Source organism: Panthera onca, chromosome C1, assembly GCF_046562875.1.
Source record: "Panthera onca isolate mPanOnc1 chromosome C1, mPanOnc1 haplotype 2, whole genome shotgun sequence".
NCBI lineage: Eukaryota > Metazoa > Chordata > Mammalia > Carnivora > Felidae > Panthera > Panthera onca.
The window spans coordinates 217,198,087-217,223,348 of record NC_138346.1 but is presented as its reverse complement, the minus strand read 5'-3'; the positions used below and the strand labels follow the sequence as shown (position 1 = coordinate 217,223,348).

Below are 25,262 nucleotides of genomic sequence, written 5' to 3'. Positions count from 1 at the left end.
TTCCCGGGGCTCAGTGCCCCCAAGGCCAACACACTGGGCCATAAGCCCTCTTCCCCAGGCCACTCACGAGGCAGTGAGCGTGGAGTTAAGCAGCAGGGTGGTCCTGATTCGGTACAGTTGGGCCAGCGTCAGCTTCCGGTGCTGGGCAGAGATCCCTGGGTGGGGCTCGGGCTGCACCCTGGGTGAGGCCCCCAAGGACAGCTCTCTGCTCCTCCTGGTGGGTCTTTCGGGCGTCCCAGCTGGGCACCTGGTTCTGCCCTCCAGCTCTGATGGCTTGGGGCCACTGCCAGGGCTGGGTGCCCCCCGGTGAACCCAGCTGGGCCCGGCTTCCTGAGGGGAGCCCTGAGTCCTCGTGCCAGAGACCGTAACGGCCAAGCAGAGTTCTGACAGACTGCGGCTGGGGGCCGGGGGCGCTCCACGGGCAGTGGCCCCTGATAGCAGCTGGAGGAGGCTAGCCTCAGATTTGGACTTGAGCAGGTGGGGCGGGCGGGGCAGCAGCTGGACAGGGGTGCGGCGGCGGAGACGGGGTGAGGGTGGGGGTGAAGGGGCCTGTGGTAACTCCAGGGGCCGGGGCGCTGGCTCCACCGCAGGGGCTGGGGCCACAAAGTCTCGCAGGGAGGTGGGGGACAGGGTGCCGTAGGCAGAGTCCATGGAGCAGGAGCGGCCGTCCACGGGCCCCAGGGGCAGCAGCTCGCTGGTGGGCGTGACAGATGAGGCAGTGGTGCCGAGAGAGGTCTCGTCCGACTGGGAGCTGAAGGGGCCACCCTCGAACTCGGGAGAGGACAGCGGCTCCCCAGGCTCCACCACAACCATGGCCAGGGTCTCCGTGGAGCCATCTGAGGCGCTGTGGGGCCGGGAGAGGACAGTCAGCCCAGCCTCAGGAGGCCCAGATGGCCTGGTACAGCCAGTGCTTGGCAACGCAGAGGTCCACAGCCTCCACCCTCCCGACCTGAGGCTCAGAGATGGCAAAGGCATGTGGCCCGTGAGCCAGAGCTCCCAACCTGGGCCTACAACACAGACACCCATAATGGTGTCTGTCACCACCACGCTCCTCCCTCCAGCTGGACACAGTGCAACAATCCTCAGCTCAGGGATGCCGGGTGGGTCAGTTGGTTGAGCGTCTGACTCTTGATCTCGGCTGAGGTCGTGACCTCATGGCTCGTGAGGTTGAGCCCCGTGTCAGGCTCTGCGCTGGCAGTGCGAAGGGAGCCTGCTTGGGATTCTCTGTCTTCATCTCTCTCTGCCTCTCCCCCACTTGCTTGCTCACGCTCTCTCTCTCTCTCTCTCTCAAGAATAAACAAACATTAAAAAAAAAAAAAAAAAAAAAAAAGAATCTTCCGCTCAGCTCCACCCCACTGGCACTGGGGGATCAGAGTCCGCGCTCAAGGTCAAAACCTTTTGCCATCCCCGCCGGGACTCTGGTGGGAGACAGAGCCCTCTCCCTCACGTTGTGGTCACAGCACGAAGCCATTCGGAGGAAGGTGGGGAGTCTGGGCCCTGCCCGGTGTCAGCGGCCCTGGGGTCAGGAGGGCCCCGCTCGGGGTCAGCGGCCCTGGGATCAGGAGGGCCCTGCTCAGGGTCAAGAGGGCCCTGCTCGGGGTCAGGAGGGCTGGGCCGCAGCACCTGCCCTGCTCTGGCTCGCAGAGCGGCCCCGGGCGAGCATACCAGTGCTGGGAGTTGAGACTGTTGCTGCTCCTGCGCAGGATGGTGGGGGAGCTGGCGGCAGAAGCGCTACTCTCCCCCGCTTCCTCCTCGTCCTCGTCCTCGTCCTCTTCGTCCTCCTCCTCTTCCAGGCTCTGCAGGTGCGGCTGGCTGCCTGGCTGCTCCTGGGTGCGCAGCTGCTGCAGTTGGTTCTGCGGGTGGGGGACGGGGTGGTGAGCGGCTCCCCCCGACGGGCCACCCTGGCCACCCACCCGCCCACCACCCGGCTCTCACCTGGGCGTTGTAAATGGCGTCCACCCAGCCACGGCACAGAGCCTGGCCGCTGGCCTGGAACGTGTAGGCCCCCACAGCGCTGTGGAACTCGTTCAGGTAGATGAGGAGAAAGGAGCCTGGTGAGGAGGGGCTCCCATCAGTGCCAGCTAGGACCACAGCCCCTGTCCATCAGGGCCCCCTCCCCACCCCACCGGGAGCAGGGCCGGCCTCCGCACCAGGGTCTCGAAGCTCTCGGCACACAATCTTGTCCACCAGCAGTGGCGGCCGGATGACCTTGGTCCTCTCGGCCTTCTTCACCGCCTTGGTCACCAAGAGTAGGTCCGTGAAGAGGAAGCAGTACACGTCCATCTGGAGTGGGGGTGGGGGGAGCAAGGGGAGCAGGCCAGGCCCGGGATCAGGACCAGGGTCTTGGGACCTCAGCCTATCTGCCGCGACGCCCTCTCCTGGGCTGGGCCCCTTCCTGCCTGCGCTTTGGTGATGTTGCTGGGGGCACCCGGGTTTGGTCAAACGCCTTCCCTGCTCCCTGCCCCCCATGAATCTGGGAATACAATTAAGATGAAAAGCAAGGTGAAGCTAACATACTTGTCATTTATTTCAATTAAAGGTTTACATTATAATTTAAAAATAATTCCAGAAATTGGTAAACCACAAGAAATTATAATATTCTAAAATGATAGAGAATAACTGAACGAGGCTCAAAGACTGCTTCCATTTGGGTGGTTCAAAGCATGTCTGAAGATTTTGAGGCTTAAGTGACTATCAGCCAACAATTAAGGGGTCCAGGGCAGCAGTGCTGAAAGTGTTCACTTTTAGATAGTCCACAGTATAAAAATTATTCTTTTTAAGGGGCGCCTGGGTGGCTCAGTCGGTTGAGCGTCCGACTTCAGCTCAGGTCATGATCTCGTGGTCTGTGGGTTTGAGCCCCGCATCGGGCTCTGTGCCAACAGGTCAGAGCCTGGAACCTGCTTCAGATTCTGTGTCTCCCTCTCTCTCTGCCCCTCTCCCGCTCACGCTCCATTTCTCTCTGCCTCTCAAAAATAAACAAATGTAATAAAAACAAATTATTTTGTTTTAATTAATTATTATTTTAGAGAAAAAGTGCGTGCCTGTGTAAGAGAAAACAGGGAGGGGCAGAGGAAGAGAGAGGATCCCAAGCAGGCTCCAGGGTCAGCACAGAGTCTCGTGCAGGGCTCGATCTCACAACTCAGGGATCAAGATCTGAGCTGAAATCAAGAGTCAGATGCTCAACCGACTGAGCCACTCAGGTGTACCAAATAATTCCTTTAAAAAAAATTATGTTTATAATATTAAGATATTATTTGTATTTTTTACTTTGATCCCCTCAGAAGTGAAAAAGCAGAGCTTTCCAGAGGCTACAGGACATGTGATGATATCATTGTGAGGGCTAATGGACTTCTGCTTGTGTATTTTTGTACTTTCTAGAATCTCCTATGGTAGTAGTTTAGATTGTAAGTATTTTCAGAGATTAGTTCAGTTTGTTCTCAAAAACAATACTATGTGCCTGTTATTTTTGTTTATAGGTGTTATTACAATAAACTGTACCTTAGTTATAAAAAAAAAAAAAAAGGTTTACATTAAAGAGAAAGAGGGAAGTGATTTTAAAACCACAATTTGCAGGCTCTGGGTTAAGCACCTGGGATTAATAGCTCAGGAGCGAGGCTCCGGGTTGTTCCTGGCCTGCTCTTGGAATGGGCCCCCTCCCTCCCACCAGGAACCCACATGGCACCAGCAAGTGGGCAAGACCAGCACCCCACGGGCTGTGTGGTTGCTGCCATATCTGTAAAGAGTAAATGGCAGGCAGATCATCAGCCCTCGTGTGACCACAAAGTCATCCTTTCTTGAATTGCCACCCAACTGCCAGGGCAGCTGAGAACCACTAAATAGGGCCCAGAAGGTCCCCAGGAAAGGGTGGTCCAAACGCACAGGGGAAGAGGGGGTGCAGAAGGGGCCCCGGGCGTGAGGTGGTCCCTAGACTCACCTTGCTGTCCTTCCCCTCCTTCATCCTCAGGCTCCCCTCCAGCAGCAGCTGTCGTGTCTCCTCGGGGGAGGCGCCAGGGATGGGTGCTGTCAGGTCCAGATGCAGAAATTCCTTCAGGAGCTGGTGATTGGGGGCGGGGCGGGGGGGGGGGGCACGTGTAGGGAGGTCACGGTCTGACTCCCCTTCTCCACTGGAAGTCCGCGCGAAAGATTCCCGGCCTAGGCGCCTGTCTGCCAGGGTGGCCCCTCCTCCATTCCCGCGGGGCCAGGGTCCCCCGCACAGGCAGCCTCCCACCTTGTCCACCTCGTCGTTGCTGCCCTCCACCACCTCGTAGGCGTCGATGCGGCTCACCACGGCCGCCAGCCGCTGCCGCTCTTGCCGCTGCCGCATGCACGCGTTCACGTGGTGGATGAAGCGCTCCACCGAGTCGATCTGCAGGGCGGGCAGGCGATGGCAGGTTCAGGGCCAGGGTCTGGGGGCGGCCGCGAGCTGCGGAGGGACCCCGCGCGCCTCCCCGGTTACCATGGTGACGACGGCCTCCTTGGCGCGCGGCTCGTCGGTCTTCCTCAACACTGACTTGAGCAGCAGCGGGTACTTGGTGAGCCGCTGGTGGGGCTTGGCCAGCATGTCGCTCAGCTTCAGCCGCTGGCACTGCTGATGCTTCTCGGCCCACTGCGGCGCAGGCGGGGACGCGGCTCAGGGCGCGCCCCGCCCCCGGGTCCCAGGCCACGCCCGCCGCCCGCCCCCAGTGCACCTGCTGCCCCGGTGGGCCCAACTGTCCTGCGCCCCGGCCCTTCCTCACCGTGACGTATGCCCGGAAGAGGTCGTTGTCGCGCAGCAGGCCGCGCATGTACTCCATGCAGCCCTCCTCCTCCATGCAGTATCGGATGTAGGGCTTGAAGAGGGAGCCGAACTGGCCCGGGACGGAACAGGCACGGTTACTGCGCGCTCTCCGCGGCCAGGCCCTGCGCCGGGAGCCTCACGAGCCCTCCCTCACCGCACTTTCGCGACCACCCCAGGCTGAACTTCCGCCAGACAGAAAGGGCAGATGGCCAGGTGGGGTTCAAACCCGGGCGACCGCCTCGGAATTCCTTGCCTCCGACCACTAGGGGTCACGGGGCGCCAGGGTCGCGGGGAGGCTGGGGTGGTGGGCAGACGGGATCGGCGCCCTAGCCCTGCCGCGGTGTCCCCCCCCTGTGTCCGGCCCGGCCCGTACCATCTTGAAGCCTCTGAGGAAGTCCCCGGGCTGCAGCAGCGCCCGCGTGCGCCGCGCCTTCTCCAGCACCGGCACCATCACGCTGCCCCACAGTCCGCGGTGCAGCCGCACGATCTCGGGGATGTTGCTGAACAGGCGCTCGGCCTCCACCTGAAGGGGCGGGAGGTGCGCTCGGCCCCGCCCCCGGCCGGGCCCCGCCCCTCCGGCTCCATCCTTGTGTCCCGCCCCCGCCCCGCCCCCCGGGGCCGCACCTCACCTCACACAGCAGCCCGGATTCTTGCAGGTTCAGGAGGCAGCAGAGGAACAGCTGTGGGGGCAGGGGGCGCTGCAGCTGGGGGGGCGTCCCAGTCCCGACGCCCCCCCGCCCCCAGGCTGTTAGGCTCCCCTCTACCCCTTACCCCTCCCAGGAAGCCCTGAAACAGCTTGGGACAGAGACGGTTCACCCCTTCAGAAAAGGCCCGACCTCCACGGCCCACCGGGGGTTCATCCTGCCTCGTCCCCACCTGGAGGGAAAGCTCTGGGAGACTGGCCTTGCAGTGACACCTGGAACTCTCTCCTCCAGCTCTGTCCTGGCTCGGCCCCAAGTTTCAGCTAAGGAGTTCTTCCTGAACCCCAAGCCAAAGATAGGTGCTCTCCCCAGGGTGAAGTACACACACACACACACACACACACACACTCACACTCCACTTCCACAGGCCGGGTGTGGGCTGCTGGGCACCTGGCACACAGCAGCTGTTCAGAGACAGTGGCTGAATGAACGAGTGCAAGAGTGAGCCTAGTGCTCAGCTAACTTGGCAAACTTGCCCAAAGCTTTCTTTCCCCTGTTCTTCTGCAAAGCCCCAAACTCTGTTCAGGGGCCCCCAGAGGGAGGCCCTGGGGGGCAGGGAGGCAGGGTGCGGACCCACACTCACGTTGGTGATCACCCTCAGTTTCTTAATGTAGGAGGCTTCTGTGTGCAGGAGCTCCCACACCGCCTCCTGCTGGTGGCACTGCCTCCGGGACAGCTTCTGTGGGAAGTGCAGGAGGTTGGCCAGGAGTCCCAGAGGGTGCCCGGATGACCCGGGAGGGGGTGAGCCACCTTGCAGGCAACCTCCTTTTCCCCGTGGAAACATGAGGTCCCCCAAGTTCTGCACCCTCCTCCACCACTAAAACAGCCAAGCGGCACACCGCATGTTCCTCGCCTCAGTTTCCCCACAGCCTGGTGGGGAACACCTTGTAGAGCACCTTGTCACTGGGTCCTTGGAAGTGTCCCCTTGCCCTGAAGGGAAGGGAGGAAGGGCCGCGGCTGTACCCACCTCAGGCCCATCAATGAGCTCCCGCCAGCTGTCTTCCAGCCGCAGACAGGCGTCCTCCTCCTCCTCCTCCTCCTCCTCGTCCCCCTCCTCCTCCCATGAGTCGTGGTCGAAGCGCAGCCTGCGGGGCAGCCGCGGCAGCCCAAAGAGGCTGTAGGCGTGCAGCTTGCCCTCCAGCTGCTCCATCTTGTCTACCTCCTGGAAGGAGACCCACAGCTGGGGTCAGGGGACGGGCTCGCCAGCCACCCTGCCCCAGGGCCCACGGGACCACATACCCGGCCCAAAGCGCTGGTGCTGGGGCCCGAGCTGAAGAAGCCACTGAAGCGACTGGCCGCCCGGTTCTTCCAGCTGTCGCTGCCACCACTGCTACCACTGGGCAGAGAGCAGCTGGAAGGCGTGGGGGCCTCCTGCCCAGGGATGCTCGTCTCCCCCAGGAACTCCGACATGTTCTTTCGGCGGCGGCCAGGGGCCTGGCCGGGAGAGGGCGATCAAGGCCAGGGCCCCCCTGACCCTCACACCCCCCACTACCCCACGGTGGGTTTCCTGGACCTCGGGGAAGCTGAGACGTGGGAGGGTCTCTGCACCCCCACCCTGGGATGCCACCTCTTCTAGGACCCGTAGATGCTCTGGGGGCTGAAGATCCAGGCACAGGTGTAGCTGGACCACCGCCCAGCCCCCAGCCCCAAGCACCACACAGTCACAGGCACACTTAGAGGCACAGCTTATACACACAGCTCCAAATGGATACACACACACACACACACACACACACACACACACTCCTCAGGCGTTAGCAGACTCTCAGAGGCAAGACCCATTCTCTTGGGGCTCCCTATCCTCAGAGCCACCCCTATTTTCTAGAAGGGGAAATTAAATCCCAAGAGGCGAGGGGCCCAGCTGACCTCCCCTCTAAGGTCCCTCCCCGCCCCCAGCCCTGACACAGCCCCTCACCAGGATGTCCAGGCTCTCCCGGCGGCTCTGGGGTTCCACGCGCTCCAAGGAGGGGGGCCCGGCCCTGGCTGGCCGCAGGATTGGCAGACTCAGGGATTTGGAGTCCTTCACTCCCTGTTCCACCTTCCCCTCGTCCCCCGGTTTGGCTGGGGCAGCAGTCGGGGGCAAGGAGAGGTCCTCAGCATCCAGGCCCGGTGGAGAAGGGAACCCAAGACCTCTCTCTCCTGGATCCCAACCAAGGCCTAGCTGCCCTCCCCTGAGGCCCCGCCCTGCCAGCACCCATTGCCAGGGCCCAGCAGAGACACCTGTATGGTAATGAGCCAGCTCAGGGCCATGGCCGATGGGAATCTGAGCCTGGGAAGAAGCGGCCATCTCCGGGAGGCCCAGTCAGGCCCCAGCCGCCCCACCTGCCAGGTTAACTGCTCACCTTTGACCCGCAGGTAGTGTCCCCCGAACCTGTAGGCCTCAAAGGTGAGGGACAGGGGCGTGTTGGATTGGTCCAGGTAGATATCCACCTTGCCCAGCGTGATGCCCTTCCTTTCAAATACCGGCAGCAGCACCTCCCTGCCCCAGGATGGGAGGGGTGGCCGTTAGGGGGCAGGCACATGAACCCCCACCCTATGCCCAGCTCCAGCTCCACCCCACCTTACCAGTGGGAAAGGGAGCCACCCGCAGGATCACACACAGGTACGAGGACACACAGGTGTGCGTGCACACACAGCTGCCTACAGAGGTTCGCACGCTCCCACATGGGTCGACACACAAACCAGTGCTCCCATGCCCTCCCGCTTCCGTGTCTGCCACCAGGGTGGACACTGTCACGTGCTGGTCCACATCCAGGAACTGGGCCATGCGCACACGTGTTGAAATCCATGGGTGGGTCCGCTCACTCACCGGCCACCACACAGACACACACAGTTACGCCTGCAAGGAGCCACCCGCACCCCCGGCCCCACTCCCCCTGCCTCGGCCCCACCAAGCCCTACCCCAGCGACTTCTTCTTCATGGCTGGTACGATCTCTGTCTCAATGTCTACATTCAGGTCAAACTTCAGGGTGAAGCACTCCTTGCTGGGGTCCTGAAAGGGTGTGGGTCTCAGCTTCTGCACCCCTTGTCTCGGCGCCTCCCCCGCTACCAGGGTGCAGGATGGGAACCCCAGCATGGGAGTGAACCCAGGGATCTCCCCAGCCTGCCTCGGTCCCAAGGAGGTGCCCAGTGTCCCTCTTGCCCAAGGGAGGTGTTCCTGTGGCATCTCCATCCAGCTAAGGTGGATAGTAGTGGGCGGCAGGGCAGGGTGGGCAGGGAGGGACCCACTCACTCCAGGCCCCGTTCCTGGTCCTGGAGCTCAGAGCAGACAGGCCCAGTCTTGGGGATGGAAAGGAAAGGGCCCAGGAAGGGCAGGGGCTGACAGGAACCCCCCTGACAGCCCAGGGGCTTCTTACATCTGTGTGTCTCCTCCTTGCCTTCTTGGAGAGTTTCAGGCCTGTGCTCTTCCGGTCCCTGCAGGACAGGGCAGAGGTTGGAGGCACGGGTAGGCCCTCACCAGGGCGGGATGTGAACAGGCCCCGGCTGCCCACTCTCTGCTCACCCCAGGCGATCAGATAACTAACTCAGGTGCAGCTCAGGCAGGCCAGGGCCCACAAGGGGCTGAGTGCCCTCTGGTGGTCAACCGAGGAGCCACACCCAGTGGTACCTAGACAGGAGTCTGCTGCGCCAGGCTGGAGGCTGGCCCAGGCTGGGCAGCTTCCTCCAGGAATCAGGGCATCCACAGGGGCATGGAGGGGTCTCCAGTCGGGTGTTCTGAAGCCTCTTGTCCCTGGATCTCTGATCTGAGATCCAGCCTTGGGATCCCTCAGGTGTCCGCTTTGCCCACCTACCCTTTGCCATCCAGAGAGCTTTCCTCTTCCTCCTCCAAGTCCGCTGCAGGGCTGGTGCGTGGGGGGCATGACCGGGTAGACACGTTTCTGGCCAGAACAGAGCCTTTGGGGTAAAGTGGGAGGAAAGGTCATGCCTATTCCCTCCCTGGCTGCCTTCTTAGCCTGCTACCAGTCCTGGGAACCCCCCACCCCCAACAAACTAGGGCCCTTCAGGTCTGTGCAGAGAGGGGCTCAGTCACTGCTGATCACCCATCCATCCCTAGACTCAAAAAGACACAAGCACCCTGGGATGACACCCCAGGTGATGCCCGGCCCCCAAACCTGTGGCCTCAGTCTACCCTTCTATAAAATAGGGATAAGGAAGCTCTGCCTCTGGCATTGTTGCAGGAAGGAACCAAAGTCTACGGCTCCTTCTCTCAGGCCTCCTCTCCACACAACCTCCCCACCACTGTGAACACACCCAGAGTCCCAGGGGGCCTTGGCAGAGGGGGAGAGTCCTTCTGTCCATCTGACCAGCTAAAAATGGAGACACAGGGTTGGCATTTCTGGCCAGGCTCAGATGCCTGTAAGTCACCCCAGCACAGCCAGTTGGTGCTGGGCCTGGGCCAGGTCCCCACTCAGCAGGAGGGTTTCTGGTTCCTTTCTACAAGCTCCTTCTGACCTGCCCACACCCACACCCACGGCCCCTGCTCGCCAGCAGCCTGGCTGGAGGATTTGCCCAGCAGTCCCCTACTCTGAGGAAAAGAAAGGGGCCTTTTCCATGCTGGCCCGGGGCGAAAGGCAGGAGCAGGTATGGGATGTGCAGACCCAACAACAAGGACCCAGAACCCGGAAGAGACAGGCCTGCTCTCAACATGGGGCACAGTCCCCAACCTTTTCTCTTGTTTAAAAACTTGTAGCACAGAAGGAGCCACAACGTACTTGGGTTTCATGATTTACAGTTAACTCTTGTTCTTCTTTTTCTTATGTTTATTTATTTTCGAGAGAGAGAGAGAGAGTGCGAGCAGGGGAGGTGTGGAGAGAGAGGGAGGCACAGAATCCAAAGCAGGCACCAGGCTCTGAGCCATCACCACAGAGCCCGATGCAGGGCTCAAACTCACAGACCGTGAGGTCATGACCTGAGTCAAGTCGGCCGCTTAACCAACTGAGCCACCCGGGTGCCCCAACTCTTGTCCTTCTGATGGCCCGTCACAGCTCCAACAGCTACCAAGACACCGTGCCCCTAAACAGGGAGTTCAGGGCTGCTCTGGGAACCCTACGCGCCCGGCTGGAGTCCCTACCCACGCTCACCTTGGGGAGGCAGGTCGAAGCGGACGTGCCCATCATAATGCATGGCGCTGTGGAACTTGCTGTCACAGGCCTCGCAGAGGTTGAGGGGCCCCCGGCGGTGCAGCTGCTGGCAGTCAGCGTGGTGGCATACCTTGTGGGGAAGGAGGGAAAGGTGGGTCGGGCTGGGTCCCCTTAGAGGGTCAGGCAGGCGGGCCTGTGGCCCGACCACTGCAGTGCACAAGTGGGGTTGCGGTCCGTCCGAGGGCTGCTCTTCATTTTCCAACCGTCCATTCCCCACAGGGTGCCCTGTGCTGACGAATTCACTCTGCAGACCTTTCCCAAACTCCACCGTGGTTCCATTCTGAGGGGTGCAGAGAAAAGCAGATCCCTGCCCTCGAGGAACAGATCGTGGAGGGGAGACTTCCTGTAAGGAACCATGAGGCTGTTGCTACCAGGGTCTCTTCCTGGGGTGCAGGCAGGAAGGGTACCCCAAAATGCTCAAGGCTGCCATTTGCTTCTGCCAGCTCAGTGTTGGAACCGGCAAGCCCTTCCTGTCCTTCCCTCCAGACCCTCTGCTCTAAGTTCTGTGACCTGTCTGGCCGCTGCATGGCCAACCTCACATGGGACGAAGGGGGTTGTGGGGGAGTTAGGGACAGGTGCTGGCAGTCTGGGTGATCAGGTAGTACCCTTCCCCCCCCCCCCCCCCCGCACACACCAGTATTTACTGTATTTACCGTATCACCCTGTACACGTTCTCCCCCATCCCTGTGGATAACTGTCCCATTTTCTCCTCTGCCCTCCAGCTCCCACAGCCTACCTCTGACCCCTCCGCTTCCTACTTTCCTTGTCCCCTGCCCCCACCCCAGCCCAACACGTCCACCCGCCTGCCCCACACTGGGGGCGTCACCGTGATCCGGTCCCAGCCACCTCCCAGCGAGCCCTCCCCTCCCCTATAGTGTCAGGCTCCCCTTCTATTGGCTCAAGACAGGTTCTTTCCCATCTGCGGCTCCCTTTCCCCGTTCCCTTTCTGCGAAGCCCGGTGAAACAGGTCTCCATCCTGACCACTTCCTACTTTTCCCTCCCAGTACTTGTTACCTTATTTTCCCTGACTTTCTATTTTTAAATGTTTCAAACCTACAGAAAACTGTAAGAACGGTACAATGACATCCACACACCCTTCTACCTTCCCCCGTCACGAACATTTTGTCACACTGGCCTTCTCTGTCACCTACCTCTCCCCTGGCGAAGGGCGCGGGCGTTCTCCTACAAACCCCCAAAACAATGGGCACCCTCGGGAAACTGAACGCTGGTATATGATCTGTCTAAGGTCCGCTGTCTGAACAATGGCCTTTATAGCTTTTTTCCCCATACGGGAGCCAATTCAGGATTCGCGCATGCGTTCGTTTGTATCTGTTTATCCCTTTAAGAAAGAGTTCTCTGTCCTTTTTGTTTTTTCTTTCATCACACTGACGTTTTTGAAGCATTCAAGCCAGCAGTCTGGGAGAAAGCCCCTCCATGGGGATCTTTCTGGAGGTCCTTGGATGGTTTCGGGCTGAGCATTTGGGGCAACGACACGAGAGAGTGGACTGTGCCCTCCTCAGTGCGCCCATCAGTGTGGCTGGATCCCTTGGGGGCCTCGCGGTACTGCGTAAAGGCCCTTTTTCTCTCTGTAATGAATAAGCAGCCCATGGGGAGATAACTTCGAGACATCCTGTTCCCGGCAATCTCACACTCCAGGGTTTTCACATCCACTGGTGACGTCTGCCTAAATCAAACATGACTACGACGGTTGCAACTGAAGATTTTCTAATTCTTCCCTTCTCTCTCAGACCCTCTCCCATCTTGGGCCCCCACCATGTTTTCTTTTTTTTAATAACTGGGTTTTTTTTTGTTTGTTTGTTTTTAGTTTATTTATTTATTTGGGGTGGGGGGAGAGAGAGAGAGATTGAGAGAGAACCCCAAGCAGGCGCAGAGCCTGATGCGGGGCTCAAACCCACACACCGTGAGATCATGACCTGAGCTGAAGTTGGACACTTAACCAACACCCAGGAGCACTCCCTCCCCCCCACCATGTTTCTAAGTCCACGCGTAGGACCCAGCACTGCCACAGGTGGTCTCTTGCACACCGTCTCCTCCGTGGGCCCCAGGACCCCATGTTCTGCGGCTTCCCCCGCAGCATTCGGCTCCCTTGCCTGCCTCCTGCTCACGTTTATCCGCATCCCATACCCCTGGGGACTCAGCCAGTCTCGTGACCCGAAAAGCCATCTACGTGCCGAGGGCTCCCGGAGGTAAATCTTCAGTCAGGTCCTCACCCAGGACACCAGACCAACCTTCTCCATGCCCCCCTTGGGTTCCGAGAAGTGCCTCCCACTGCCCACGTCCTCTCGTGTGCTGCCAGACTGCCACCTGCAGCTCCCTGCACGTCAGTCAGTGGCAGTGCCTTCCAGCTGCATGGGAGTATGGGCTGAATTGCGTCCCTCAAACAGGTCAAGGCCTAACCCCGGGTCCCTCAGAATGTGACCTTGTTTAGAAATAGGGTTATTGCAGATGCCTTTAGTTAAGATGAGGTCATGCTGGAGTCTGTCACCAAGCGGCGTATGGGGTAATCCTGTGACTGGGGTCCTCACACAAGAAGAGGAGAGACAGAAACAGGGACACGTGGGAATGAGGCAACTGGCTTAGACTACACTGTGTGGCTCTCCATATGTGGAGAATAAACTTCCCACGCAATCGGGGTTCACTGTCACCACAGCCCTAGGGAATGAATACATTAGGCCCAAATCCCTGGGGTCACCTCTGACCGTTCTGTTACACCCCCATCCAGTCGATGGAACGACGGGAGGACGCTTGCGGCTCTCCCTTCAATAGCTGTGGCTTCAACCCCGCCAGGCTCATTAGCCCACTGCTGCCCCCGGTGGCCGTCCCGGTCACCTCCCAGTGGGATTCCAACAGTGACCTCATAACCAGTCTCCCTGCTTCCACCTGCCCTGAGCATCATCTCCGTGAGCAGCCAGAGTGGCCCCTGCTCAACCAGGAGTCACATTCACCTCCTCAGAACCCTCGATGGCTTCCCATCTCACTCCAGGAAAGGGCAGAGTCCCGTATGGTGACTGCAGGGGCCCCCCTGCCCTGCCCTCCCGTCCTGGCTCACCCTGCTCCCCACCGCCCCCTGGCGACCCCGACTCGCTGCCTCTGAGCCCTGACCATCTGCCACTCGCTCGGCTGGAATGCTCTTGCTCTCTCTCTCTCAAAAATAAATAAATAAGCTTAAGAAACAACAACAGTGCTTTAAAGTCAATGCCCCTCCACACTCTCTGTCCCCTCGGTGTCCTTTCCGCGGTGGACCAGCCTGTTTCACTTTGGTGCCTCTCCAGCTCGCCAGCCCTGCAAGGACAGTGATTTTAGTCTGTCCGACTCACTGCCCTAGCTCAGGTCCTAGCCACTCAGTGAATACTTGTTCGGTCTACTAATCAGGGTGATGCAGGGTCACTGAAGAGTTTTGTCTGGGGAGAGCCCCATCAGAGATTTTCAAGGTGACAGACAGGGTGAGGACAGACAGCAGAGAAAGTAATCAAAGGGAGGAAGAACAAGTCTGATCGCTGCAACTCAGGGTCACCGTGTGCCTGGGGCCGCACAGAGGGCCCCTCCCCCGAGGAGGCAGGAGCTACGACTGCCCCTATTTTACAGAGGAGGAAAGTGGGACTCAGGGAGGTTGCGAGGTACTTGTTGGGCGTCACACAGCCAGCGGAGCCGGGACTTGAGCCCAGCGTGTGTAGCTCCAGTGCCTAGATGTCCAGCATATTCATACCGTCTATCTCTTGGGTGGCTAAGAAGGGAGAGAGGAGCGGGGGAAGCCGGCCCGGGGGCAGCAGTCGGGCGGCCGGTGGGGGAGTGCTACAGAGAGAAGAGGGAAGCAGTCATAGTTTGATGCTGCCTGCTTGGGCTCCTGTGTCCTCCTAGGCCTCCGTCAGAGAGAAAACAAAACAAAACAAGAACACCCAAAAACGTGGGCAGAGAAACGACAGCCAGCAGGGGGCAGACTGGGGACTCCTCTGGCTCCAGGGGGTCTGACGTTTCCAGGCCTGGGCCCCGGGTGAGCGGCGGGGCGTGGACATGATGGCCCAGACTCCCGAGGGCAGCCTGAGCGCCACATGCGCCCAACTCCCACATCCTTCTCAGCGGTCTTCAAGTGTGTCCGTGGGGCTTTGGGCAGGGGTGAGGGGCGCCCCTCAGCCAGCGCAGCTGTTTCTACCTTCACTTCACCTACTCCCAAACAGTGTGAAAACCGCTATCCTCCGCCATGGCTCTGCCTGCATGGCCGACAGACATCAGCCCTGGCTTTGCAGATTCTGGACCCCCCTCCCCCGCCCCTCCCCCCACCAGCTGCAAGCATCTCCTCTTGACAATGACTCGGGGGGAAGGCACCCACCCCACTTCAGCCCCTTCTTCCCGAGGAGCCCCGCAGTCTGCCAGCCAGGCGGCCATCCCCTGCCTCTGCATCCAGCCTGGCAGCCGGCCTGGCACAGATGGCCCCTCCCACCCCTTCCAGGCCTCTTGTGATTTCCCCGCTGGCTTCATTTTGCTGGCGCCCAGGCACAGAGCGGTGGGACTGCGGACCTGCGGGTTACCCAGGCCCTAGTCTCATAGTGGGTGGGAGGTGACATGGCAGGGGCCATGCGAGGTTCGAAGAGTCCTGCGGAGGGCCTCCGGGACCCCTCCAGCCCAAGTCCCTGGCTCTCTGCCACAATCCTGTTTTTAAACCAATCTAACGTAAGGGCGGCAGATTGTACACAGAGTCACTCCCGATAGCAGATTCAGCATTCCGCAAACATTTATTGAGCACCTACTAGGCGCCCGCCCTGTGGAGGCACTGGTCTCCCTGAGGCTCAGGAGGATTCACTTCCCAGCTCTGTGCTGGGCTCTGGTGAACACCACCACCGCTCCTCCTCCCGTTACTACTAACTACTACCACTACTAATGGTGATGGGAGCCAGTGCCCCTCCGCCATGGTGATCTGTTCTGCTTCCATCCCCCCAGCAGCCCCCAGGCTCAGGGACACCAGGGGCATGTGAGGGTCAGGCCCAGGATCTGAACCAGGTGGGTGTTTCTTTACTTAATTCAACGAGTCTGGTTGATGACGGCTTCCAGGAGCCCCCAGAGAGAACCACAAGCCCAACTGGGAGGCTCAGACTGGGGTGAGCAGAGGCCCCTTGCTCTGAATCTGCTCCCCCACCCCTTCTCGTACCTCCATCCCCACCAAACTGCTGGATGTCCGCAGCTCCCTCTGGGAGCGAGGGCCTCCCCTGCGCTAAAACAGGGCAGCCCCTTCCCAAAGCCAGACTCTTGGACCTTCTCTCAGACCGAGGTGCCTATTCTCCACCTCCTTGTTGCCCACCACGGCCACCCTCTGAGAGCGGCACCACCCCTGCCAGTGGGGGAGGGGCAGCAGAGTCCCAGGAAAAAAGTTCCCGAGACTCAACCCACCGAGAGGAGAGCCCACCGGATGGAACAGCCAGATCACCCAGCACCTCCAAAGGCAGCGAATGGACCCCAGCTTTACGAATAACAGAGGGGGCCCGTTGGGGAGCACGGTGGGGATGGGGCACCAGAAGTCAGACTTCCCCACTCACACACCAGCCAGAGGCTGGAGCGGGGATGGGGGGAGGGTGGGCAGGGCCTGGACGGAGGAAGGACAGGGAGCTGGGGCCCCAGCGCAGGGCCTGGCACCCACAGGTGAGTCGGGAGGCAGCCCCAGACACAAAAGGCTAAGGGCTGGCGGGCCACCTCGCCGCCCCGGGGCCCTTCGGTCGCAGGGTGGGGAAACATCCCCAGGGGCGGGCGGTCGCGCGCACCCCCGCCCCGCCGCCCACGCCCCGTACCTGGCCTTCGCCGTCGCGGGCGCGACCCTCCGCCGGACAGGGCAGCCCGGGGCCCGGCCTGGAGGCCGCGCGGCGCCCGGAGACGCCGGGGCCCGTCCCCATGGCGGCCGGAGGAAGCGGCGGTCTGCGCCGCCCGCCGGACAAAGCGCGGGGCTCCGCTTCCTGCCATTGTGCGGCCGCGCCCGCCCCCGGCCGAGCGCGCCGGGACCCCGGGGCCCCCGCCCGCCTCGGCCATCCCGGGGCGGCTCCGCTGCGACCCCAGCCCCGCCCCCGGCGCAAAGGTTCGGGGCTCGGGCGTCCCCGTCGGACCTGCTCTGGGCCTCGGGGAGCTCCCAGGACGAGGGCGCCCGGGCCGGGCCCGCCCCGGCTGCGGAGCCCCGACCCCCCGCCCAGCCCCGCGGGCGCCCCGCTCCGCCCGGCCCTCCACCCCACCCCCAACGCCGACGTCTGGGGCCCAAAGGCCCCTCCCTTCAGTCCTGGAGACCCCGCCTCAGAACCTCAACTCCGGGACCCTTTCTCCCTCTCCCAAGGGAGCCCTCCGAAAGCTGGTGGCAGAAGGGGGTGGGGGGCAGAACGGGGACACCTGTCTCTGCTCTGACCTCCAACTGGCCGGGCCACACATCCAGCGCTCAGAGCCCCTCCGGGGCGTCACCCTGGCGCCCGCGCACAGTCCTCGAGACCCCAGCCTCAGAGCCTGGGCCTGGGGGACCCTGCTCCCACTGCCCAGGCCAGCGGTGAAGGCAGAGGAGCGGAGGGCTCCAGGCGACCACTGGTGGAGGCGGCAGGCGATAGGCAGGCACGTGGGTGGAAAGGGCAGTGATGGTAGATCTTCCGGAGCCCCCAGGAGTTGGGTGAGACGGAGCATCGGGAAAACCTGGGAGCCCAACTCGGCTTTCCCCCCAGATCTCTGCTGCTCCAGGCTGGGTCCCTTCCACCAGCCCCACGGCCAGGGAGGCGCTCTTCAGAGCCCTAGATTAGAGGGACTAGGGCGGGGCGGGGGGGGGGGGGGGGGGGTGGGTGGGGGGGTGGGGGGAGGGGTGGAGGGTGATGGTGGGGTCCCCGCCGTAGATTACACTCACTCCCAAGAGGTGGGGGGCGGGCACAACTATGGAGTGACTCAAAAGTCTACAGGCAGGACTGAAACCCAGTCCTGACTCTGTTGTTCTGGAATGGCCTCCTTGGGACCCCATCTCAGTACCTCTGGTGCTGCAGGGGGGACATGATGTCATCACCCTACCCATCCCCTACACAGCTCCTCCTCCATGGGGGGGCGGGGGGGGGGGAGGAGGGGAACAGGGCAGGGTCTCTGAAGATGGCTCTGAGGAGGTAGCAGTTTACTCCAATCAGGAGGTTTCAAGGACCACCTCCACTCCCAAAGCCCAAGCCATCCACTGTCCACACCACAGGCAGATAGATCTTTTGAAAACTAAAACCCGAACACCTCGCTCCTCCCTTAAAACCTTCCAGGAATTTGGAATAAAATCCCAACATGGCTAGCCCCGACCTCACCTCCCGGCAGGTCCCTCACGGTGGTCTCCATGCTAGCCTGCCTCGTCCGTCCCCACGACTCACCAAGCTCAGCACCCGCACCTCTGTGTTCTCTGTCTGGAACCCTGGGCCCCTGATCTTGCCACGGCTGGCACTGGATCCCGGTGGATGCCACCTCCTCAACAAGGCTTTAACCTCCTCTCAAAATAAGTAGCCCCTTACATGTCTCACTTCCAATCCTCTTAAACTAAACTCTTTCCTCCTAAGCATTTAAAACTACCTGAAATTGTTTGACTTCCTTGTTCACTTCTTGATGACCACCCCTCCCCACTTGAATATCCTCTCCAGAGCCCAGGGTCCTTAGCTGTCTGGTCCACACGGCGCCCTCCACCCAGCAGGTGGTCAGTGTAGACTAGGAGAACAAATGGATGAAAGCAGAGGAAGGGTCTTCATGCCAGAGAAGGCCACGAGGGCAGGGAAGATCTCTGCCAGGGTGTCCCTTCCTGCTGCCAGTGGTCGACAAAACCCTCCCCACTGCCTGACCGTAGGATTGCTTCTTTTTGCTAGCAAACGTGACCTCGGGCCTGCTGGCCTGGGCGGTGGTTTCTACCACAAATTCTCTGTTCTTGCTGCCCTACAGGCTGACAGCTGAGCACTCCCAAATGCCAGGCCTGTGCCAGTATCCTGTTCACTACTCTCAAAGGAAGAGGCACGGTTACCATTTCCACTTAACAGATGGGGACACTGAGGCTTGGAAAAGTTAAGTGGCTTGCCCCGGGTGCAAAGTGGGGAAACAGAAGAATGCCTGTGCTTTGGACCACTATCCAGGGGCCTCAGGCAGGGTGGGGGGCATGGAGACCAGCTAAGTGGTGGTTTAACAGCAGGGCCTTGAGTTCTACCGGCTTGGGAACAGGGCAGGTCCCAAAGCCAGTTCAGGGGGATCCTACTGGCCTGGGGTTAGCAGGTCACATCAAGCAGAAACCTCGGGGGCTGGGCCAGGTAGGTCACCGGAGGTCACCTGAGTGACCAGGCCCTGGCCATTCCCCAGTCATGCTGCTGCTTGCTTCCTCCAGCCACGGCAGAGGGCCTGCTCCTCAGAAGGCCAGGGCCCTAGTGCCCCAGGGCCGAGAGGGAAGGAGGGTCAAGGAAGCTGCAGAGTCAGGGGAGGAAAGGAGCCCCTGGCCCTCGCGCCAGGAGAGGGAGAAGGCCTCAGCAGTCTCCTGGGTCCCCACTTCCTCTAGAGGAGGGAGCTGAAATAGCCCATGCCCAGGACAAAGAAGTCCTCGGCCCTGGCTCCCTGGGGAGGGGGCCCCTCTCCAGCCCAGCCCCAGCTCCAGGCTCATGAGTCAGGACTGGCTTGTTGAAACTGATACCCAGAAACCAGATGCTGGGGCTGATGAATAATGGAGTCTCCAAGGCAGAAGCCCCCCTTCCGCTCCCCCGCCGCAGCACCATCTCCCAAACCCAGAAAAGCAGGGGACTGTGGGCAGTCCACCCCCACAGCAGGTGGGGGACCCGGCCTGGTCTTTGGTGAGACAGAGGAGCTCCCTGTCTAGGAGGAGAGACCATAGATCTGGGGCCAGCTCCATGTTCTGCCCACAACAACCGGCCTGGAGCACCTTGGCTAGAGGGACACCACTGCCCAGGGGCTCCCCATCCGGGCTGAGCTCCCCTGGGAGCCTACTGGCCCCAAGGCCCCATCTAGCTCCTTGGAGATCCAAGGGTGGAGGCTGCATGTTTGAGCAGGTCGGCCAGGGTGGGGCCAACTCTGCCAGGCTGCTCTCCAAACAGCCCACCCAGCCCCTCCCTTCCCCTAGGCCTGGGCCTCACCCCTTGTCCTTGGATTCTGGGGCCCACCTGGAGGCAGAGCCTGCCCTGAGGCCCTGCCCTGTGCTGGATGGATGCAGGGAACCTCTCTGCAGGCCCAGCTAACCACGTGGGCCCCAGAAGTCAGCAAGGCCCCTACCACCCCAGGGAGCAGTCCAGCTGGGACCCAGTTTTAGGGACAGAGGCAGAGGCTGTGGTCAGTGAACCTCACCTCCTGCCCAGTCCCTGCACGAATGTGCCAGGTCCTGGAGCCCCAGATGCCAGCATTGAAGCCAGTGTCTTCTCCTGATACCTCTCTCTCCAGCACTGTATAAAAGTCTCCCTGGGAGGGAATGAGGAAGAAGGCACATGCCTGGGCTACAGAAGACCTGCTTCTGGGTCCCACCTACCCCTGCCCTTGCCCATCTGTGCAAAGAGGGCACTGGCCAGTTCTCTAGAATATTCTACCTAGGGATGGCTCCTGGGCCTTAATATGTGCCTGGACCCTGGCCAAGGGGCACAAGAACATAAAATCCTCCTACGGCCCCACAAACCTGGGGAAGGTTACTGGGGAATCTGTAGGGCCCAGGACCCCCTCGGTCTCCATTTCTTCGTCTTTCATCATGGCAAGCCAAGGCCTCTCCAGGTTCATGGGTCTTCTCCCTCTCCCCTCCCCCAATCGGGTCCCAGCCGGCCCAGACTGCCTGAGGCTCAGACTCGCGCGCCCCCTGCCGGCCTCGAAACGACTTTCCGCCTCGGACCAACTCTCGGACGCCCAGATTGGGCAAGGTCGCCCGAGCCTCCCAGCCACCCCGCGCCAAGCCCCACTCCAGGATCCTCTCGCCCAGTCAACAATCCTCACACCGGAGAGGGGTCCCCATTGGCTCCACACTGCCCTAGCGCCGAGCCAACCCCACCCTAGAATCATTGGGGTGGGGGCGGGAGCTTGAGCCCATTCCACCTTCAAGTAAATGGAGGTAGAGCCAGTGGAGCCCATCGATACCCCCCCCCCCCTCCGCAGCCCTGGGACTGCGTCGGTCCCTTTACTCCCGGTTCTGTCCATTAATTCGGGGGGAGTCCTGGACGCCGGAACCACAGCCGTCCCGATCCCAGCCCCGTCTCGTCCCCAGCTTCCCCTTGAGACTCACCTTAGGGACATGAGTCTCCTCCCCTGTGGCTGGGGCTCGGGCCAAGGCTGCCAAAGCCCCGAGGGGCGCGCAGTGCCAGGGGGACCGGAGCCGCAGGGCGGGCTCAGTCGGCTCTGAGCCGGCGTAGGGCGCGGGACGTAGGGGAATTACGGTAGGCCGGCGCGGGCGCTACCACCTGGGCGGGCCGGGACGTACCATCGGCGCGCCCGGCTGGCGAGGGGGAGCGCGGGGAGCCCGGGAAGGAAGCGCGGCCGGCGCCGGGGGGTAATCTAGGGTCCGGGCTGCGGGGCCGGGAGGGAGGGGTCGTCACTGTCCCCGAGGGGGCTGGCTCTTCACAAATGTGCGGGAAGTTCCAAGTCGCTAGGCTTTAACCTGGGCTTGAAGACGGGAGGTCGCCGGTCCCCGGCGAGGGCCCGCGGCGGGAAGCAGTCCCGGCCTGAGAGAGGGAGGCCCCGGGGGGTCCAGGCGCAGAGACCCTCAGGCCGAGCCCGGCCGGGCATCGCCCCAAGCCAGGCTCGCTTCCGCTGGATTCTGAACTGTGCCGTCCACGGCGCCTGAGAAACGGGCCCGCCTATCTCTGTGCCCCCTCCTTTTCCCTAGCCCGTGCCTGGCATGGCTGAAAAGGGGGCCATTCGGCCCTTTGGTGCTTCCCAGCTTCCCTCTCCCGGCTGCCTAAGTTCAGAATAACTCCGCGCTGGGCACGGGGGTTGCGGGGAGTGCACGAGGACACCGGCGAGGATACAGGAGTATTGCGAGAGGAACTGGCCCCAGCACACCAACCCCCTTCCCTAATTATCACTACTAGTGGCGGGCCTGGGGCCGATCTTGGGCTCAGGCGCACCAGCGTTTTCCCAAACCTAGAACCCCCTCCCACAAGCCGGTCACCAGGCCAAGGCCTCTAGGCTGCCGGTTCTCTTTCCTAGCAGGCTCTGCCCTCTTTGGCAGCACTGACCTCACTGGGGCTGGGTCCACTCCAGGACGGCTCATCTTGGCCACATCACACATGGTGGATCCTCTGTCCCTGCCTCTTGGGCCTGGCGCCCCATGCCGTCACCCGCTGCCCCCAGAATTACTTAGCCAAAGCCCAGGACTTCCGTTTGCCCTGCTACTCTGGTTCTGCCGCTTCCTCCAGCTGCAGACTGGACTGCCACCTGCCTACAGCTGACCAGCATCTAAAAGTCACCCCCAGAAATCCCCAGAATCTGGCCATTCTCAAGGGCACCCTGGCCTCCCACCTCGCACTCCCAGAGCACCACCCTGGAGAATAGGTGACTCCCTCCCATTATTCACTACATCCTGCCCATTCTTTCCCCACAAGGATCTCAAGTCCGCCCCTTCCTCTGCCCTGTGTCCGCTGGTCTTCAGCTGGCCACCACTCCCCTAGACACACCTCCCCCTGACTCATCCCTGCCACCTCACAACCTGTTGTTAAACCGGCAGGGAACTCTAAGGTCATCAAATCCAACGTCCACTCTGCTTGAATGCTTATAGGAATGGGGTGCTCACAACCTGTACACTGGGGAGCAGCTTCAGCTGTTGGAAACTTCCCATCCTGCCTGGGCCCTTGGAGCCAAGCAGAAAAAGTCACCTCCCTTTCCTCCTGATAGCTCCTTAGAAATGGGAGGCTCTGAGGACAGACAGATCTGGTTTAAGTCCTGGCCTTGCCTTGGTGAGTCACTTACCCCCCTGCTTCATGGGATCCTATCGCTCATGTGGAGATGGGGTGGTCCCTATGGCATAGGGAGGGTGTGAGGACAGAGGAGGTCCCTTTGGGGAGGCATAGAAAGCAGGGCCTGGCACACAGTAGGTGCTGAATACATGAGTGGTGGCTGCTAGAAGCATCACCTTTGAGAATGATGATGCCCTGAGGGTCCCATCTCCAGGATAAATACCCTTGAGTCTTCAGTTCCCTCTGAAGTGATGGTCCAATGTCCCCTGGGCCAGCGAAAGCCCTCCACCATGTCCCCTTGTGACCTGGAGTGCCCTGCAGACTTTGACCAGATCACCCAGCTCAAGGGGGCCCGGCGAGGAGTTGGGGAGTCCGGACACCATCTGTCCTGTGGTTACTCTGCAGGAGGGCTGGATACTCACTATATCATCACCAGGCCCCCCTTGAGAGAGGGAACAAACACTCCCTTCATCTCCACCCCTCCCAAGACTCCAAGCTCCACCTGCCCTGGGGACAGGACAGATGTGCCATAAACATTTGCCATGCTGGGTGGGGTTGGCTGGGGTCTGGGCTGGAATCTGGGGAGGTCTCAGATCTCAGGGAGGGGAAGGAGGGCACGCCCAAAGCCTAGGGGTTTCTCTCCCCTTCCATGGCGGATGAACAGCTAGCATTCTCTTGAACCTACATCATGCCACACTCCACGCCAAGCACTTCACATCTGAGCCCTGTTTAATCCTACCCACAACTCAAGAAGCCTCAGTCTGCAGATGAAGAAACGGAGATCAGAGAGGTATAGTGACTTGCCCAGGGTCACACAGCTGGAAAGGAGTAGGCTTTGACCTTGGAGCCACTCTACACATCCTCATCCAGAGCAGGGGCAGGGGTACAACTTCTCTCCTGTGATCTCCGAGGCCCTGACTTCGGGGGGCTCCTGCCCCTCTGCTCACTCAGCTTCCCTCCATCTCCACACCTCCTCGTTCCTCAGGACGCCAGCAGCCTCCTCCAGGAGCCTGTGCCCCAGAACCCCCAGGGCAGGAGGTAGGGGCGGGGCGGCTGCTTCATCTCAGAAGCCCCAGCACCCACGACAGGCTGAAATTTAAAAAGCCTGGAGACGGGCTTGTCAAACCCAAGTGCTGACTTCTCCCCTCCTAGGATGTCCGCTCCAGGAGGTCCTGGGCCTAGAAGTGGGCCCTGCACAGCAGACGCTATAAGCTCATTTGGTGAATGAATGAATGACATCATCTCCTTTAAAAAGCTAGTCCTGGGACACCTGGGTGGCTCAGTCGGTTGGGCGTCCGACTTCAGCTCAGGTCATGATCTCACAGCTCGTGAGTTCGAGCCCCACGTCGGGCTCTGTGCCAACAACTCAGAGCCTGGAGCCTGCTTCGGATTCTGTGTCTCCCTCTCTCTCTGCCCCTCCCCTGCTCATGCTCTGTCTCTCTCTGTCTCAGAAATAAATAAAAACATCAAAAAAATTTAAAAATAAAATAAATAAATAAATAAATAAAAAGCTAGTCCTATCCTGCTAGCCTTCTGAGTGTGGCTGGGGAGGAACAAGAATGAGGCCCTTGATCCCCCTCTGGAAACAGCTCTGCCGGCCATGCTGTGCAAGGTGGGCAAAAGCTTCTTTCCTCCCTGAGTCTCATTTCCCTCACGTCATGCGAGAATAACGCTTTCCTCCTGACCTCTCGAGGGTTCAGTGACACAAGCATGAGGGCCTGACACCCCACCTAGGGCACAAGTGCGTTTGGTCGGTGGTGGTGATTGTCACCATCAAGGACATTCTTTGTTCCTCTTCCTCGGCAAAGCAGGATGTCATTTGCCTCTTCTCTCACTCTCTGCTTCAGCCTGCTCAACCCCTTGGCAAGACTGGCCCCCCTGCCTCTCTGATCACTCAGGCATCCCTGGCCCCAAAGTGAGTCTGTGCCATTTGTCCTAAAGTGGGTCCTACGAGTGCCAGGGCCTGGTGTCTCCCATGGCAGTCTGGGTGACCCTCTGGCCCATGGCAGTCATGCTGGGTTCCAGGCAGGCCGGGGCTGGGCTGGAGCTAGGACAGGGAGGCTGCAGAGGGCCCCCACTTGCTGAGACCAGCTCTCAACTCATAGGCCTCACCTCTGTGTGGTCCGAGCCCTCCTACCCTTGCCCCTGCCTGCAGCAGCCTGGGGACTTGCCCCAGGAGCAACTACCCAAGGAGGGGCCCCAGGGCTCTGCAGGCCCCTGGCAGGATGTATGTTGGGGGTAGCTGAGGCCAGTTTGTTGCCAGGAGCCCCCATCTGGGAAAGAGGCAACCAGCCAACACCAGAGCCCCAATGCCAGGCACCATCCGTGCCAGCAGATTGTGTCTGACATCACAGCCACCCCCCTGCCCGGTGACCACGGCAACTGAAAGCCTCCCCCTCCTGTCTCCGCCCCCAGAACAGTCCTCCGTGTTCCTTCTAACCTGGTCTTCCTGTGCAGAATGTATGAGCATGTGTCTGGGCGGAGGGGGGTGGGAGAGGGAGCTGGGGGGGGGGGGGGAGGGTGGCATTTTTAATTTCCTGCAGCTGGCAGAGCTGAGCTACACGGTGGTTAGGAACACAGGTTCCGACGTTACACAGAGCTGGGCTCTGGGTTCGAATCCCAGCTCTACTATATCCTGGCCATGTGTCCTTGGGTGAGCCATTAGCTCCCTGAGCCTCAGTTTCCTCATCTATAAATAATAACGACAGGACAGATCTCAGAAGGCCAGAAGGA

At 60.8% G+C, this 25,262-nt stretch overlaps 1 protein-coding gene and 1 long non-coding RNA gene across 3 annotated transcripts; one reads left to right on the top strand and one right to left on the bottom strand.

Annotated features, from left to right (window-relative positions):
- Positions 1 to 63: 63 nt before the first annotated feature.
- On the bottom strand, positions 64 to 16,758 carry PLEKHG5 (pleckstrin homology and RhoGEF domain containing G5). The gene is made up of 20 exons (XM_060624473.3): positions 16,419 to 16,758; positions 10,561 to 10,690; positions 9,271 to 9,373; positions 8,836 to 8,893; positions 8,380 to 8,471; positions 7,821 to 7,957; positions 7,394 to 7,539; positions 6,718 to 6,912; positions 6,446 to 6,640; positions 6,062 to 6,157; positions 5,407 to 5,457; positions 5,151 to 5,300; positions 4,737 to 4,847; positions 4,457 to 4,606; positions 4,229 to 4,366; positions 3,935 to 4,054; positions 2,151 to 2,283; positions 1,936 to 2,051; positions 1,666 to 1,853; positions 64 to 844 (listed from the first exon to the last, which is right to left on the bottom strand). The coding sequence occupies exons 1-20, from the start codon at positions 16,518 to 16,520 to the stop codon at positions 64 to 66; spliced, it is 3,192 nt and encodes a 1,063-aa protein (XP_060480456.1). The 5' UTR covers positions 16,521 to 16,758.
- On the top strand, positions 15,443 to 24,014 carry LOC132672423 (uncharacterized). Of its 2 annotated transcripts, XR_009607515.3 has the most exons (4): positions 15,443 to 16,272; positions 18,547 to 18,665; positions 22,352 to 22,529; positions 23,682 to 24,014. It is a non-coding gene; the product is annotated as an uncharacterized LOC132672423 (long non-coding RNA). The 2 variants fall into 2 exon arrangements; XR_009607516.3 differs by lacking the exons at positions 15,443 to 16,272; positions 18,547 to 18,665 and adding an exon at positions 20,930 to 21,124.
- Positions 24,015 to 25,262: the final 1,248 nt, after the last annotated feature.

Coding starts and splice junctions, on each gene's coding strand:
- PLEKHG5 (XM_060624473.3), bottom strand. CDS start 16,520: ATGGGGACGGGCCCCGGCGTCTCCGGGCGCCGCGCGGCCTCCAGGCCG. Junction 10,691..16,418: donor CCCGCGACGGCGAAGGCCAG/GTACGGGGCGTG, acceptor CTTCCCCACAAG/GTATGCCACCACGCTGACTG. Junction 4,607..4,736: donor TCTTCCGGGCATACGTCACG/GTGAGGAAGGGC, acceptor CCTGCGCCGCAG/TGGGCCGAGAAGCATCAGCA.